The 16,830-nt window shown below is 32.9% G+C and overlaps 2 protein-coding genes across 6 annotated transcripts in view; one reads left to right on the top strand and one right to left on the bottom strand.

Moving 5' to 3' along the window:
* On the bottom strand, nt 1–10,937 carry LOC139481519 (apolipoprotein L3-like). Of its 5 annotated transcripts, none has more exons than XM_071264905.1 (4): nt 10,844–10,937; nt 2,965–3,073; nt 1,344–1,604; nt 1–765 (listed from the first exon to the last, which is right to left on the bottom strand). In XM_071264905.1, the coding sequence occupies exons 3-4, from the start codon at nt 1,588–1,590 to the stop codon at nt 152–154; spliced, it is 861 nt and encodes a 286-aa protein (XP_071121006.1). In that variant the 5' UTR covers nt 1,591–1,604; nt 2,965–3,073; nt 10,844–10,937; the 3' UTR covers nt 1–151. The 5 variants fall into 5 exon arrangements, with proteins under 5 accessions (XP_071121006.1, XP_071121007.1, XP_071121004.1 ...); XM_071264906.1 differs by lacking the exon at nt 10,844–10,937 and adding an exon at nt 8,844–8,978; XM_071264903.1 differs by lacking the exon at nt 10,844–10,937 and adding an exon at nt 5,324–5,748.
* Nucleotides 4,036–16,830, top strand: part of LOC139481520 (uncharacterized) — a 38,680-nt gene continuing 25,885 nt past the window's right edge. The window contains exon 1 of the transcript XR_011654630.1: nt 4,036–4,323. The gene's annotated coding sequence lies outside the window, so the exon portion shown is untranslated. The remainder of the gene's footprint in view (nt 4,324–16,830) is intronic.

The following is a 16,830-nucleotide window of genomic DNA, read 5'->3' as shown; positions in this document are numbered from 1 at the left end:
TTTTGTAACTAGTTGCTGTAAAATTATTTTATGCATTTAATAAATTATATAACTCGTATTTTTAATATATGTCAAACGATTCAAAAACCCATAGGTCACTCAACCATCAATTCCAAATACTAGTACTAGTATCTTAATAGCTATCAGTCATTTACATTATTTGAAAACATAACTGTTGCTGGAATGTTTGGTCCATCATAACTTCAATATCCCATTTAGTTGGACATGATTTGTCGATATGGTCAGCCCATTCTCTTATTTTACTAGACACCTTATGTGGATTATTCTTATGGATATCAATAGCGGAATCAACAAGAGTGTAAATGTCTAGAGGCATAACAAGTATACCTACAACACCACCGGCAATATGCAGACCTTGTCCAGCAGTGGATCCAATTGTTCGAAAAGCAGAAGCGCCTGCTCTTGCACCAACGGCCAAAGCATCATCGGCGTATGACGCGGTTATACGTAATGAAGCTAATATTGTCTTTGCTAATATATCCCATGTTATACACTTGGTTGTCGTACCAGCTCCGAAAGCTAGCTTGCTCCAAAAATCCATCCAATGTGGATACTGTTCCATATTCCCATCTTTTTCTTTAAGCATTTCACCTATCTCAATGCATTCCTCTTTAATAATTTCAACAAGCTCATTGTACTTATCTAAAATAGCTTGTGCTGACTCTCTTCTTTGCTTTGAAAGCATGGCGTCTGTAATCATGGATCCTCCAACCGTTATTCCCCCAGCTCCTGCTATTACACTACCTATAATAATGATAAGAAATTGATAACGTTTTTATAATGTATTACAAGTGATATGCAATGTATTAAATTGTAAAATTCAAACAACAATATAACCCTAATTATTTAGAAGACCCCCTCCGGGTGCTGGATCTTCTAGCTGTGTTGAAGACTTATTAATGGCCTTCGACTGCTTTCTGTCCTTTGGTCGGGTTGTTGTATCTTTGACACATTCCAGTCTCCATTCTTGATTTCAAGTGTAAGCATAATGGGTTTTTTTTATTTTCATATTCGACAACTTAGTTTATTGCAATCAATTTGACAGTAAGTTGCTATGTAAACTGTTTAGAACATAAACATCTTCTGCTACATATTTTCCTAATAAACTCATCACATATTGATTTTTTTGTATTTGCGCCAGACGCGCGTTTCGTCTACAAAAGACTCATCGGTGACGCTCGAATTAGAAAACGATTAAAAAGCCAAATAAAGTACGAAGTTAAAGGGCACTGATTTCTGTAGTAAACTGACTAAAATACAATTTCTTATGGATTTTAAAATGTAACAATATCTTATGCACAAATATTTTTTTTAGTACTTACCTGCTATAGTGAGACCTAATGAAGCTCCAAATGTCACAAATGACAATCCAAATCCTACAACAGCCAATATTCCGCCACCAAGAGAAGTAGTTGATCCAGCAATTTTTGCTTTGCATATCTTTTGGAAATGATCGTCTAGATTTACTGCCAATTCTTTTAATTCCTTCACAGCCTCATCTTTACACTTTATCCATTCATTTAAGTTTTTTTCAAGCTTGTGTGCTTTGGTACAGAGACTGTCAGACATGTTGTCAGCTGAATCTGAAAAGGATTGATACAATCACGATGTCATAGAGAAATGTTGTCTCCTTTATTGGCATCTTTTAATTTGATTTCAGTTTACAAATTATGTACATCAATCACCATCCAAGTAAACGTGACTTTGAGATGAAGAACGGCATTTAAAAGTGTTCCTTTGCTTTTGCTTTTATATGTGCATGTAGTTTATTTTAATTTTACTAATTAAATCAATTAGATTTTGTTTACCTTTCATACATGTAGGGTAATTTAAGAATTACACATACATTACAATTGTACTATGGAAGATTTCATTTCTTCATCCTTGAAACAAGTAAATCATTTCTTTCAAAGAAGGAGTTATGTTTAAGTCATTTTCTGTCCTCTATGCTTTCAAAAGTATTAAATAAAGGCAACAGTGGTATACCGCTGTTAGAAATTCATAAATCGATTGTGAAAAAACAAATCCGGGTTACAAACTAAAACTGAGGGAAACACATCAAATATAAGAGAAGACAAAAAGTATTCCAGAATTACTTTACATGCTGCTGGAGAGACCATATGACATAAAATCGTATCATATGATTCAACCAATATATGTGTAAAGAATGTGTGATAATATTTAAAATAGGCTAACAGGTAGACATGTTATGATATCTTTTATTCATACATAATAAAAGATGGACATTAAATAATTTTCAAGGAGGTAGTTAAGTAGAGGTGGTGTAAATGACGTATAACAATATAAAAAAAACCACTTTGTTTAGATGACAACAAAAAGGTTAACCCTACAGAAAAGTATGTACTATGTAATCAAATAAACAAGTACACGGATAGATTAGATGACAAAATAATGTGTAGATAACTTGAGATATAGGAGATACCTACAAAGAAACGTGTGAATGGTTTTCTACTGGAGGACTAAAAAACGAATGCATCCCAAACGCAGGGACAGTGAATTTTAAAAACAAAACATCATATATCCAATAATTGTGCCAAGTCTAAGAGATGATGTTTGATTGATCATGAAATATATATGCAATTCTGTGGTGATTGTTTGTCAAATTACATAAAATCACACATCGTTATTCATAAATGGTATCAATAATACACAAGTGTACTAGTATATAAATCTTCAGTCATTTACAAAATTAAAATAAGCCATATGCTGATCATTATGTTAATCGAAAAACAAATCTTACATATGAAATATAAAATATTGCGCATGCATCAAGATAATATCTGAGTTATCTACATGATCTATCCATTATGAAGAGTTGTCTAATCATGCTAATTGGTACATCGTTTTATATCTATAATGAAATAAGATAAATAAATATAACAAATAGGAAATAGAAGAGATAAAAAAACAAATGTAGGTTACCTTAAACGTTGTAGTGATTTAATTTCTTCCCTTGCAGAAAGCTTGTAATTCTACTTTCCGTTTCAGAGCAACTATGAGTACAAACGCTCCATTCGTCTGTAATCTTAACCTAAAATATTAATAGACGTTTTCAGTACGTTCTTCAACTGATAAAGTCATATGCACATGCACATTGTTAATTTTCTAAAAATATTAATGTTTAACTAGAAACTTGTGTTACGTAAATCGATAAAGCGGACGTTATCTACAAGCAGGGATATCTTGAATCATATCTACATGATAAAATGCATGTAGCTTGTAATACGATTTTCGGAAAATGTCTAATGGATTTTCGCTTTGTATTGATTTGATGAGTCAATCTACTTCCAACTGATTTTATATTTTAACTTGTTCCTCTGTTGTGCTGTTACAAAACCGTACCTGTTAGTTATATTGTCTGGATTTTTATTGTTACTTTTTTGTACAGATAGTTCATGTATAGTTTTGAACCACTGTTGTTATAAGTGAGGTACAATTGGATGTTCCGAAAATGTTTAAACCCTCAACATGTGCCTATCCCAAGTCAGGAACCTGTAATTCAGTTCTTGTTGCTTGTTGCATTATATCATATTTGTTTGTTGTTTCGTAAAGATATAAGGTTTTTTTATTTCTCATTTGTAATGTGATGAAATCACATTTTATGCTTTATGCAAGTTAGTTTAAAAATACAATTTGGCTAAAATACAAAAAAGAAGCTGGACTTCGAATTCTAACAGAACTAGTACTAAATCATAGCATTGATTCTTGGATGCAATTTAGTACAATTTTGTCGATGGTGATAATAATTGATTTTTTTTTATAAAATTATATTTCCAATTTGTATCGAAATTCCTTAATAGCGATGCCTTGTGCACAAACTCCACTTTACTTTTAGACCGTATGTATGTGTGTAATATTGAATACATTCTAATGCTATTCCATAAACTTCCATTGGGTCTAATGTAGGTTAAAAGATATCTGCATAAGACTGATTGAAGAAGCATATATGTAGATACGGAGGGTAAGTGTGCATAACATGCATAACGACAGGTAAATACGCATGTAGGAGCGAAAAAAGTAAGAAGCTCGGCAGTTGAGAGTACAAGAAAATAGATGGACAAATACACTGGTGGGCATGCATATAGGTTCATAAAGATATGGAGCAGCGCCAACGAGCAGACACGCAGGAAACGTAAATAGTTAGGAAGGCAGATATATGATTATGGTAGTAAGAGTAGGATAAAGTAGAGGTATTCGTGTGAAGAATTCGGTAGATGGAAGGAACTAAAGAAACGTAGATAATAACATGAAGCTATAGACATACATCTAAATATGTGTGAAGTAAGTGTGTAAATATTATGACACAAGGTAACCACGCAATAATTTTATTTATATTTAACAGTGTTTAATGGACGATGATAGATGATCTTGATATGCAAAGAAGCAGTTATGAAGGAAGATGTATAGTAAACAAATTGGTAAAATGTAAATAAGAGTTTGGTATGCCTAAGTTAAAGATGGCATAAATGTAAGCAATTCCTGTATCTTTAAATAGGATAAAATATATATTAGGATCCTTTACTATATATAATTGAGCTGATCTGTTAACAATAACATCTCCATGACTTATATATCATTATCACAGTAGCATGGGGTTCGAATCCCGGCGAGGGAAAAACAAAATATTTACGAAAGCAAATTTACAGATCTAACATTGTTGGGTTGATGTTTAGACGAGTTGTATATACATAATGTACACAGCCATGTATCACCATCATTGATGGCGATCCGATGGATAAATCTGTTGTAGAGTTGTCACTGACTCAGACGTACTTATAAATATAATTATTTTCTGTGACTGTATCTTATATTAATTTGTAGGATCCTTTACTATAGATAATTGAGCTGATCTGTTACAATAACATCTCCAAGCCTTATATATCATGTACTGTAGTACGCCGCTAGATTAAAACTGACGAGGAAAGGTAACACACGGCCACTGAAAGCTTTATTATGGTAGAGCCAAGGTGGTAGTGTGGTCTAGCGGGACGGCTGCAGTGCAGGCGATTTGGTGTCACGATATCACGGTAGCATGGGTTCGAATCCCGGCGAGGGAAGAACAAAAAATTTGTGAAAGCAAATTTACAGATCTAACATTGTTGGGTTGATGTTTAGACGTGTTGTATAAAATATATATATAGGACATGGATAAAATTATTATATACGTTACACCGTCTCGCTATTAATAAGGGAATCAGAATCGCAACGTCAACATGAAATTAATATTATATAATTATCAAATATCTTTTTTTTAACATTTATAGTGTAATAAATTTCTTACCTTATTGAAACGTATACATCCTATTATGAGTTTACACGAAAACGAAATCTGTAATACATGCATATACATGTGACTCAAATCGATAATGTTTATACACATAAAAAGTACGTGGGTTTAACTTTTATCTTTTATATATACAGATTTGAACTTTGTGTGTGGATTTTGTTGTCTCTTTGACACCCTCTCCGTTTCCATTTCTCAATTTAATTTATATAAAAAAAAAGCTTAGTATTTGAAGTAGATTGTCCAAGTGTGTGCTCCACTTTTGCAAGTTTAGGTTATCTTAAATTGACAACAGCTGTGAACACAGGTATATGATAAAACGATGTTTTTTAAAATACACATGGCATGTGTTTAGTTTTCGTGAATTATCACATGATTGACTGTTAATCATCAAGTCTGATCGATAGAAAAGGAAACATTTCAATACGACTTATCTACATATTTCAGTTTCAGGTACAAAAGTATTAAGGTCAATATCAATATTTTTTTTTAAATTATTAAGGTAGCACAATACAAAGATTTTTTCACCCGCCAATCAGACAACTATAAACTGAGGTAATTTCTTCATTCCAACTTTGAATTTTATAAATGATGTACCAATAGAAAGAAGAAAGATTAATCTTTCAAATGTACCAATAGAAAGAAGAAAGATTAATCTTTCAAATGGTGATAATTTCATTATGAAATGAGTATTACATAATTATTTATTATGTTACTAGTTGCTACACTGTGATGGCCACTTGAATGAAATTAGATTCTTTGTTATGTATAGCATCCCAAAGTATTTTATAGATTCTTGTACAGCACATTTTGACCTCCAAAACCGTGTCTCAGATTTTTCCTATTGTATTTCATTCTCTCATAAACCTCCAATGAAGTTTGCAACCTCAATTCATAAGAGATCACTAAATTTAATTGGGTATAAAATTTGTTCTATTGATGTTTGTGGAAGATAACTGGTCAAGGAACAACGTGTGTGAAAATCAGGCAAATCGGGGCACCGATCTAGGAGCTAATTTCATTTAAAACTACATTTTCATGACAAAAATGAATGTCACAATTGAATAAATAAGACTATTCCTACTTGTACCCCATTAACTTCAAAATAATTCACACATGTACCATGGGGATAGCCTTCAGGATTGGCTTTTAATCATAAATCAATTAGGTTTTGACCAGTAAAAAAGCATTCCATTTCAGCAATTCTGAATATATAAAGAAAATGCACACCCTATGCAACAAAAATCAGATCTGACTGGAGATGTTATATCATTAGCGACCTTGCTGGAAGTTTCAACATATACTAGAACACACCCGCGAAATCGCGGTCATTCAGAGCGTAGTTTAAAGTATGTAAAGTGTTGTTGGAAGAATTTTGTAAAATACTGAATGACTGGAGAATTTCAGCAAAAGTATCATAAGTCATAGGTTATTGGGGACAGGAAATTTTTTTTTTTTTATCCCTCCACCCTCCAAGTTCCTTATTTTTGGTTTTCTATCAATTTCAATATGAACATACATTTAGTATGTTATGAACATTTAAGTAAGGAACCTGTAATTCAGTGGTTGTCGTTTGTTTATGTGTTGCATATTTGTTTTTCGTTCATTTTTTGTACATAAATAAGGCCGCTAGTTTTCTCGTTTGCATTGTTTTACATTGTCATTTCGGGGCCTTTTGAAGCTGAGTATGCGGTATGGGCTTTGCTCTTTGTTGAAGACCGTACAGTGACCTATAGTTGTTAATTTCTGTGTCATGTTGGTCTCTTGTGGAGAGTTGTCGCAACATAGCAATCATACCACATCTTCTTTTTTTTGTAATCAATGAATTATGTAAAAGATTTAACGACTGGAGAATTTCAGAAAAGGTGTCAAAAGTTCACATGAATAATTTTAGCGCTTATCTGTATATTATGAACATTCATTACTATATAAATAAAGTGTATTTACTTTCAATTCTAAGTTTACTAATCGATCCATGGTGGTCATTGATATAGTATACAGACTCTCTCTATTTAATAAACTCTATGACCGCCGTGGATAGTTAACTTGAAAATGATAGCAGATAAAATTCTGAAAATGCACTTTATTCGTAGTATATGTATGTTCAAAGTATACAGAAAAACGCAAACCGGAGGTCTAATCTGACTTAAAATTTCGTCCAGTGACGGGACCATATCCGGATGCCTTTGTTCTCGTTTTTCTCCCAAAATAACTATCTGAATAATCATATAAATGGATGACAAATGCGACTATGCACTGTACCTATAGGACACAGGGGCGTGTTGATTAATTTATTGTGGAAAGAAGAGAAGCGACACCCAAAATGAGGTCTTCTCGTTTAATAGTATAGATGGTCAAAACTCCGCTAACCATGATAAACCTTTACTATTAATGATCTCAGAAGTTTAATTACACATTGCATTTACTTTCTTCAATACGGATTTATGCTTTGTACACAAGATTATCAGTTGGTCAGTCTAGAGGATCCATATGGGGGATTTCTAAAATTGTAATTGTATACAATGACAATATGGTGTTTTACACAAAGTACATTTTTTTCATTTTTTTTGCAGTTTGATAATGAAATATTCAATTTGTATTTTCTTTTAAAAAGAATTCATATTTCAACGTTCTCCTTAAGAGATTCTAGTATAAACATCAGAAACATTAATTGTTGTAAAATTATATTTTTTTAATATCTGTACATTTATAGTTTGATTCCCTCTATATCAAATAGTTGGTTTTTTTTCTCCTGGCAGCTCCAATAAAGAAATGTATTTTTATTTGGAATTCATTAACTTCATTTTTCCATAAATCCCTAATACACCTCTTTTTCATAACTATTATTTTTATACAGGTCAGTGGTCATAAAGCTATCAAATGATTCTATTGATTAACCACAATGTACTGCCCACATGTTTTTATCATTGTATGCATTTGTTAATAAAACTAATTATCATCAAAACTCATTAACAGTGGAAGATGTGTAAATAATTTTTTCTTCTGTGGTTTTGGAATATTAAGAAGTAACAAAAACAGCTGAAAATAAAATTTTGATAAAATTTAGTTGCTTTTGTATTGTGCTACCTTAAAAGATCACTAGTCACATTATATTTACAAACTTGACTAATTTGTATCAGTATTTTCATTCGACCACTGATATAGTACTAGTGGGAATGATCCTTTGAAGCTAAACAAAAAAAGAAGCAGATATGAGCATAAAATCAATTTAAAACCAAGACTACTGTAGGTTATCTTTGCCGGAAGTTTCAAAATTTTTCTAATTGTCGTCAAAACAAATTTCGGGTTAATCAGAGCTATGTGATATATTGTGAACCTACAAGCATGAGATATAAAAATATGATTGAAAAAATCGCACTATGAATGAGGTTTGAGACAAGGTCCTCACGCTTTCCATGCAATAAATGAAAAATTAGTTATCTTTGACTTTAGAAATAGAAGCATTCAACCTGGTATGTAATAATCACCATTTAAAAATAAAAACATTTTTATTCACCTGTCAGAAGCCTGTTGTACAGTGGTTGTTGTTTGGTGTTGAGGTATATAAATTAAGTGTTTTCCCTTTATTGTATTATATGTGTAGCCAGGAGTAGGGTGAGGCTAATAGAAGTGACATATTTGATGATATATAGATCTTTATTTTTTACTATTAACAAAGGTGGCAGGTAGTCCTGCAAATACACAAAAAGAAGGTTTTTAATACACACTTGTAGAACACAACTTCAGTTATAATGTACACTATAATGTAAATGATATCAGCAAAATACATAGTTACAATAATTTGCTTGCCTAGTCAATAATTACTCAGTATATATACCAACAACTCTTGTATACATTTAATATTGCAAAGTATGGTTTATATGTAGTAAATATTGCTTAAATCATTTCATTAACTCTTTTTCATATTCAAAATGAAGTTTACTTAATCAAAACACTCATTTAAATTGAATTACAAAATATTGTTAAACCTACGTTCCATCAAAGTATATATATATATATATGACAAAATAGAGGTATACACATGCAATCAGGGAATATTCTGCAACATTCCCCCCTTTAATGATGGAATTTTAACACCAAAGCTTTGGGCAAGTATTTTTTTTTCTATCAATTTACTGGTCCAAAACCCCTCACTTTATGTAAAAAAAATAACCATATAGAAAACTTTTTTTTATATTTCTTCTGAAGCTGTAGTAATATATTTTTTAAACTGAATATGTAATAATATTTGCAATTTCCCCGATTTCTAGATGATTATCAGATATTTTTATGCAATATGTAATTAAATAGTGATTTACCAAAGCAGACATACATTCTATTATACTTTCTCTCACTGTTTGGGTCTTGATACCGGACAGGTGCCCTCATTCCAATGATTAATTGTAATATCCAAGGTATTTTTAATATTAACACATTTTCCTTCGCACACTGATGATCCACACTGATAAATTATTGGATATTTTACCCCAGAATGAACTCTTTCACTTACTAAAATTGAGCGAAATAGTTATTTTCTCTCGTTTCTGATCAGCCGTCCCTTCAACGACTTTCCATTCGAGTTATCTCCCTTTGGCCGGTCGCTAGTTTTGGGCCTGTTGAATTGATACAATGCCGTTTTACCTGGCGAGTTTTTGTATCAATAGGCATTTCATGTTCATAATATCAGGAGGTATCATCCCTATAAAGGAAAATACGTTACCATTCCGTGTGTCATTTCAATTTACATTTATTTACCGAGAAGTGTCACGGCCGCGGCACGTTTTTTCATCTTTCCCAATCAAATAATCAAGGAAATTCTATTTTTTCATTCTTAAATGAATAACGTAGTTAAAGTTTGAAACCTGCCGTATTTAATGATGTATTTGGTTAAGCATGCTAAATACACAAAATAGCTTTACGCCGTCGATTTCGTGGCGTCATTGCCGTTGCTAAAAAATGCCATTTTTTGAACTGAAAATCACGTGACCAGAATAATAAAATCGACGCCATTAAGAGATTTGCTGTCCGGCTGATAACATGACACATTAATGTTAAACAGGCTTTCCATAGTTTTTATAGCAAATAGCTCTCATTTGTGTACAAAATAAATGTTAATTAAACTTTGCAGAAGTGAACTGGGATGGTTATTGTTCCATCATTATAGATGCATGTTATTAATATACCAAAACAATTATTTAACAATGAAAAATACAATGTTTATGCAACCAAAACAACTAACCTAAATCATAGTATTCTACGTGACATACATTATGTGTCACATAATTACAGAAGATATAATACGATATGTTTGTCTGTGTTATTAATTCATAGTGCTGCTGTATACACAGATAATGATACCAAAATATGAAAATACATCGGCAATGGTTCGCCGTATGAATATTGTTTGTTTTGATGTGTTTATCATGTTTATATGTGTGTTAAAGACTTTACAGAAACAATAAAAGCAATTTATAATAATATAAAGGCCAGGGAATAATTAATACAATAATAATTTACCTGCAGATGGTATAAAAAAGGCAATTTATGGTGTTACTTTCATTTCATTTCAGCGTTATCATAAATGCATAATACGTCATCAAAACGGTGTTTCCGGTTACAATAAAAATAGAAAATTACCGGTTATACATCAATAAACTCCGGATTCGTAAGTGACTTGCTCACATATGTAGATTAGATTGTTTGTTTTCCTGTTTGAATTATTTCACACTTTTATTATGGAGGCCCTTTATAGCATGTATAGCTTACTGTTGAAGTGAGACAAGGCTCCGTTTTACAGGCCGTACTTTGACCTATAGTTGTTTTTATACATTGTGACTTGAATGAAGGGTGGTCTTGTTGGCACCCATAACACATCTTCCTGTTTATATTAAAAGAAAATTCGTCCATTTTGTAATCCTAGGTCTCGTCCGGCCTCTTAAGTGCGGTTTATATATCTATTTTTATCGTTCAAAAATATAAATATTCCAGATTGAGTAGAGAAAAAAACTTATAAAGAAAAGAAACCATGGGGTGCTAGAATATAAAGAAAGACAATTAAAGAAAATATTGATAAAGAAAAGAGAAAAAAACACCAACAAAACACAAAAATCAAAGCGCTGTAAGCACTGTAGGCAGTTAACCAAAAACCAAGGCAAACATAATTATGAAAACTGTGGCAATGTTGCTTCAATTTTTTTTTTTTAAGATTTAAAATAACAAACATTAAACATTCATATATAATTGTACATTTATGTTCATTTAATGAATTAATCATTAAGGCAAATAATTCATATTTTATCAAGGTTTTCAATAGCAACGTATATATCAAGTGTATTTTTTTTCATGGTCATGAGTCTCGAGTCAACAATGGTAAATATTCGCAATGATTGCAGTTCTTCTAGTTGATCGTAATTGTTCGTATTAGTTGACTGTTAGTATTTCAAGTTGACTTTAGTACGAGCTTGTAAAAGTATGAATGGACGTGCTTCCCTGGAAAGAAAACTGAGTTTGTGTTCTACAGTACAAAAGTTATGAGACACAAATCAGACAAATGTTTACTACTACAGGGATTAAAAGTGAGGTCTGACTGACCTGTCAATAGTAAATGTAAATGACTCCCACCTTTAACCCAAGTCTATGATGTCTAAGTTTGGAATAAAATGACAGGTGTTAGGTCTAGCAAAGTGATATGCATATGTGACGCCTATGAGATTGACCTTGTATGTCATTCAATCTTTTTGAAATGACAAACAGGAATGAATATGGTTTAGGAGTTGGTATCTCAATCTTTTACAGGTTCTCAAAACACACACAAGAGGGTGTGAGTGACCCTAGGGACTACCCCTATTTTTCATTCGATATTTTATATTGTCCCATACATGAATATATATATGGTTAGGGGTGGGGGACCCCAGTGACTTCCCCTATATTTCATTTGATTTGCTATATTGTCCAATACATGAATATATATGGTTGAGGGTTGGAGATCTCATCTGTTTCCAAGTTATCAAACAGGATTGGGTAGGGTGACCCTTAGGACTCTCCCTATATTTCATTTGATTAGTTCTTTTGTCCCATACATGAAAATAAATGGTTTAATTTAAGGTTAGGATCTCGACTGTTTCCAAGTTCTCAAACAACAGGAGGGTGGGGTGACCGCAGGGACTTCCCCTATATTTTACTTGATTTGCTATTTAGTCCCATACATGAGTATATATGGTTACGTGGTGAGGATCTCTACTGTTTCCAAGTTCTCAAACATGAGGGTGAAGTGACCCTAGGGACTCCCCTTATAATTCATTTGATTTGTTATATTGTCCAATACATGAATACATATGGTTTATGGAGGGGATCTCAACCGTTTTCAAATTCTCAAACAGGAAGGGGTAGAGTGGCCCCACGAACTCCCACCTATATTTCATTTGATTTATTATATTGTCCCATACATGAATATATATGGTTTAGGGGTGGGGATCTCGACTGTTTCAAAGTTCCCAAACAGGAGTGGTAGGGTGACCCCAGGGACTCCCCCTGTATTTCATTTGATTGGTTATCTTGTCCCATACATGAATAAATATGGTTGAGGGGTGGGGATCTCGACTGTTTCCAAGTTCTGAAGCAGGAGGTGGTGGGTGACCCTAAGGACTTCACCTATATTTCATTTGATTAGTTATATAGTCCCATACATGAATGTATATGGTTGAGAGGTGGGGATCTCATCCGTTTCAAAGTTATCAAACAGGAGGGGGTAGAGTGCCCCAAAGGACTCCACATATATATAATTTTCTTACATTCAGGTATCATATAATCTAGTTGCACTCAGTGATATGTGTAAAATAAGAAACTTCCAGCTATTTTAACTGACCGATCAAAATTGAGAAAAAAAAATACCCATTTAGCAATATGTTTACACTTTAAAAGCATCTAACTTGCTTTACCAACATTTATTCCTGATAAAGAAAATTTATACTATCACCAGGACCATATATACTGTTCCCAGCTGTCACAAAGACTTGTATTGGATTTTGACATTAACATTTTTTTTAAAGTAATTTTGAGTTTCCTATGGATACCTATGGATCTTCAGAACGCTGGCACTGTTGCACCATTATATTCTGCTCTACTTCATCACCATTGAATTTAATTGTACGTTTCTCACATTTTCAGTACAAAATATTTTCTGTTTTTTATTTCTTTTACATATATCTTTTGGTTTTCAATTCTAGTGTTTATATTTATTTACCATGCAAAGATGTATTTTGTCATCTGTCTGATTTTTTCAAAAGTTCAAAGATCGCCAAAACCCGGAATTACCCATATCCGCTACCGGAATCCGATATAAGAATTTTCTTCTCATGTCAGCCATTTTGTTTTTGTCAGATGGAATAGGATCCCAGTTACGGTAACCAGTCCGGTACCCACGAATGTAGTTCTTAAAAAAAAACTATAACTTTTCTCTAAAATGGTGTAGTGTCATTATTACACAAGTTCTGAAACTGAATGTAGATTTATTTGAAAGGGTAGGCTTTCTAGTTTGAATTTCTGTAAAAAAAATGATTGATTTAAATAAAATCTGGCGTCAGTGCATGGAGTAAATTGTCTTAATTCTAGCCTTTATTCTTCACCGGAAGTAGACTGAGTGACCCTGTTGTCAATCAAAACAAAATTTTGCAACGGAATGCCGGTCATGAGGCACTGAGATTGCACTCAGAAACTTGGAACCTAATGCCTAACATGAAACAGAAGTCCCAAGGTGGCTATCAAAATTATTTAACGAACAGCACCCCATTTATTTACTATGACTTTCAATGCGTTCCAATGGGGCAAATAACTGGGTCCCCGTTCCTGTCAGAAGGCATATATTGAACACTTCAATCTACAACTGTAAGCTTATTTTTCGAGTAACATGGATGAAATTTTGCTACAAACTTCAAAATTTAATAAGGAAAACAATGGTGTAATTATTTTTTAAATTTGAATTAAACTTTTTAAATTAAATTGAAATTTAAATTTATGAAATTTTAAAAAAAGTTTTTTTTTCATTTGAAAGTTTAAAAAGAGGTCACAGTGAGGTCATTTGTTGGAAATTTAAATTCATACACTTGTAAGTTAAAATGGAGGGATTTTTTGAAAAATATAGGCAAAAAATAATAGAAAAGAGCCACCTGGCAAGAAATCATGAATGCTTTTTATGGGATCAGGGAACAACAAAAGATGGAAAATATGGGCTTATTTCTTTTCTAGATCCTATTTCTGGTACCTGGAAAAAGAAAAAAGCCCATAGATTCAGTTACATGGTTTATAACAATTATTTAGAGTTAAATAAAATATTTGATGCCAGTCATTTGTGTCATAATAGTTTGTGTGTGAATGCGGCTCACATTAATTTAGAGCCGCATCACATAAATAACAACAGGATTTATTGTAAGCACCGCAATTCTTGCCAGGGCCATGCCAATTATCCAGATTGCCGCCTGGATTTATTTTTAGAAGATATTTAAGGGGTAGGGCTATAGCTTATATATAAAGAATTTTGACTAAATGTACAACAATTTTAGACTCTTTTTGAAAGATTTGGTGGTCCTTAAAAGAACCTTTAATTTTGTCTTTATCTTTTTCAGATGTAGATGGATGCAGCTATGTCTTCTTTGACTTTGGAATTTTTGAAGTACAGCTTCTGGTAGGTATATTCTTCTTAGCAGGCATTACTCTCCCATATGAATGATCGTCCTTTGTGCTTTGAACAAATGCCGTATTAAGTTTGGGATCAAGTTGTCCTTTTTGATATCGGTCTTTAAATTTACTTTGTTCCTTTTCTTCCACATGATCCTTAATTTTCTGTCCAGTTTGTTGTAAATTTTTCTTTTTCCTTTCTGGAGTATTTTGGTATACTTTGTTCCTTTCACACTCCCTTTGCATCTGCTCTAAGTGTTTAAATGAACCTTGTGATATTTTAAAACCAATACATTCTGCTTTTTGTTTCCAGGAATTAGCTATACCATTATTCAAAGTGTGAATTATTGCTGATGCCCTCCCTTCAAAATTTCTAGAAAAGTTCACATTTTTTGGTAAGGATACACTTAGTGCTCTGTTAACGGCTTCACATTTTTGAGTGTTGAAATTAAATTTCATTTTCATTAATGCTTCCTCACTAAGTTTCATTTTTAAAAGTTCCTGCATTATTAATTTGTCATTGTCATCCATATTCAGGTTGGTTAACTTGTTTGCACCCAAGTACATGGATCTCAGCCACCAACAGTTTGTGTGACCACCACCACACACGTATGAGCTAGTGGGACATTTAGAGCAGTCGCCGGTATAACACCGCACAGTAGCATCAAGCACTCTAGGTAAGCATTTTTTAATCTTTTCCAAATTTCCACAGTTTTCTTTCCACATTTCATTGAAAACTAAGCTACATCTGGCTTTCAAATCTTGACTTAAAACTTTCTGTCCTTGTTTTTTCTTTTCACGTGTCGAACCATAAAACATGTTCAAACTAAAATTTGCAGAATTACTTTGTCGAAACTGTGATCTTCCGAGATGAATTGGGTCAGCTTGGCGTTCAACTTTCCACAACGGGTGTAAAACTTTGAGTGCATCATTTATACCTTCTGCTCCCCGTCCGTCTCCATCTGTAACTGCATACTTTACCAGCACATTTTGCCTATCAATCTGAAGTCCAATTTCTTTACCCATGAGATATTCACTTAAAGGGTTTGTTGGCTTAACATTGGCTGTACATGTACCAGCATGTCCATCTGGACAGGTTACATTAAGTCCCTTCCCTTTAAGCCAAGAACCTGTCCAGCAAAGTTTATTGTGAAAAACTGATGCAACAATGAACTTATGGTCAGTCACTTGCTCACATGCCAATGATATTGCCTGGGAAGCATTTTGTCCGGGTTTTTTTGTGCTTACTATATGCATACTGTTATAACGCGTGTCGATTGCTACAGGAATATGTGACGGCTCTTTTACACCACGAATTCTGTTAACTTCTTTCACAGTTTCAAGTTTTTTCTTCATATCATTGTCATTTAACTCTTTAATCTCATTCGCAACAAAATTAGAATGCCTCTGCAGTGTTCTTTTAGTGGGTGGTGGTATATTTAGTCCTGCGGCCATCAGAAATCTTCCTCTTTTTATTCCAATAGGAGTCTCCTGTAAGGCAGATACAAGCATGCGGGTTAACTCTCCAGGGTTAGGTCCACGTTTTGGAGTTTTAATTTCATCGAACAGGTTAACACATGGTGATGTAAACTTGCATTCTGTACATTTATATATGCACTTTACACAAGATCCATACTTAATTAACTTTGTCAGTTCAAAGTTTGGATTATCACATTTAATGTCTTGTAAATTGTGAAATTTAACAACTACATTAAGTAGCAGAGTAACTTTATTCATCTTAACAACTCTATATGACTCATCTGTAACATGTGTTTCATCATGAGACTCAGATTTAGCTTCTTCTTTCAGAACCTTCAAACATTTTGGCTGTG

The sequence above is a fragment of the Mytilus edulis genome, chromosome 7, assembly GCF_963676685.1.
Source record: "Mytilus edulis chromosome 7, xbMytEdul2.2, whole genome shotgun sequence".
NCBI lineage: Eukaryota > Metazoa > Mollusca > Bivalvia > Mytilida > Mytilidae > Mytilus > Mytilus edulis.
This window is presented reverse-complemented; position numbering and strand designations above follow the sequence as displayed.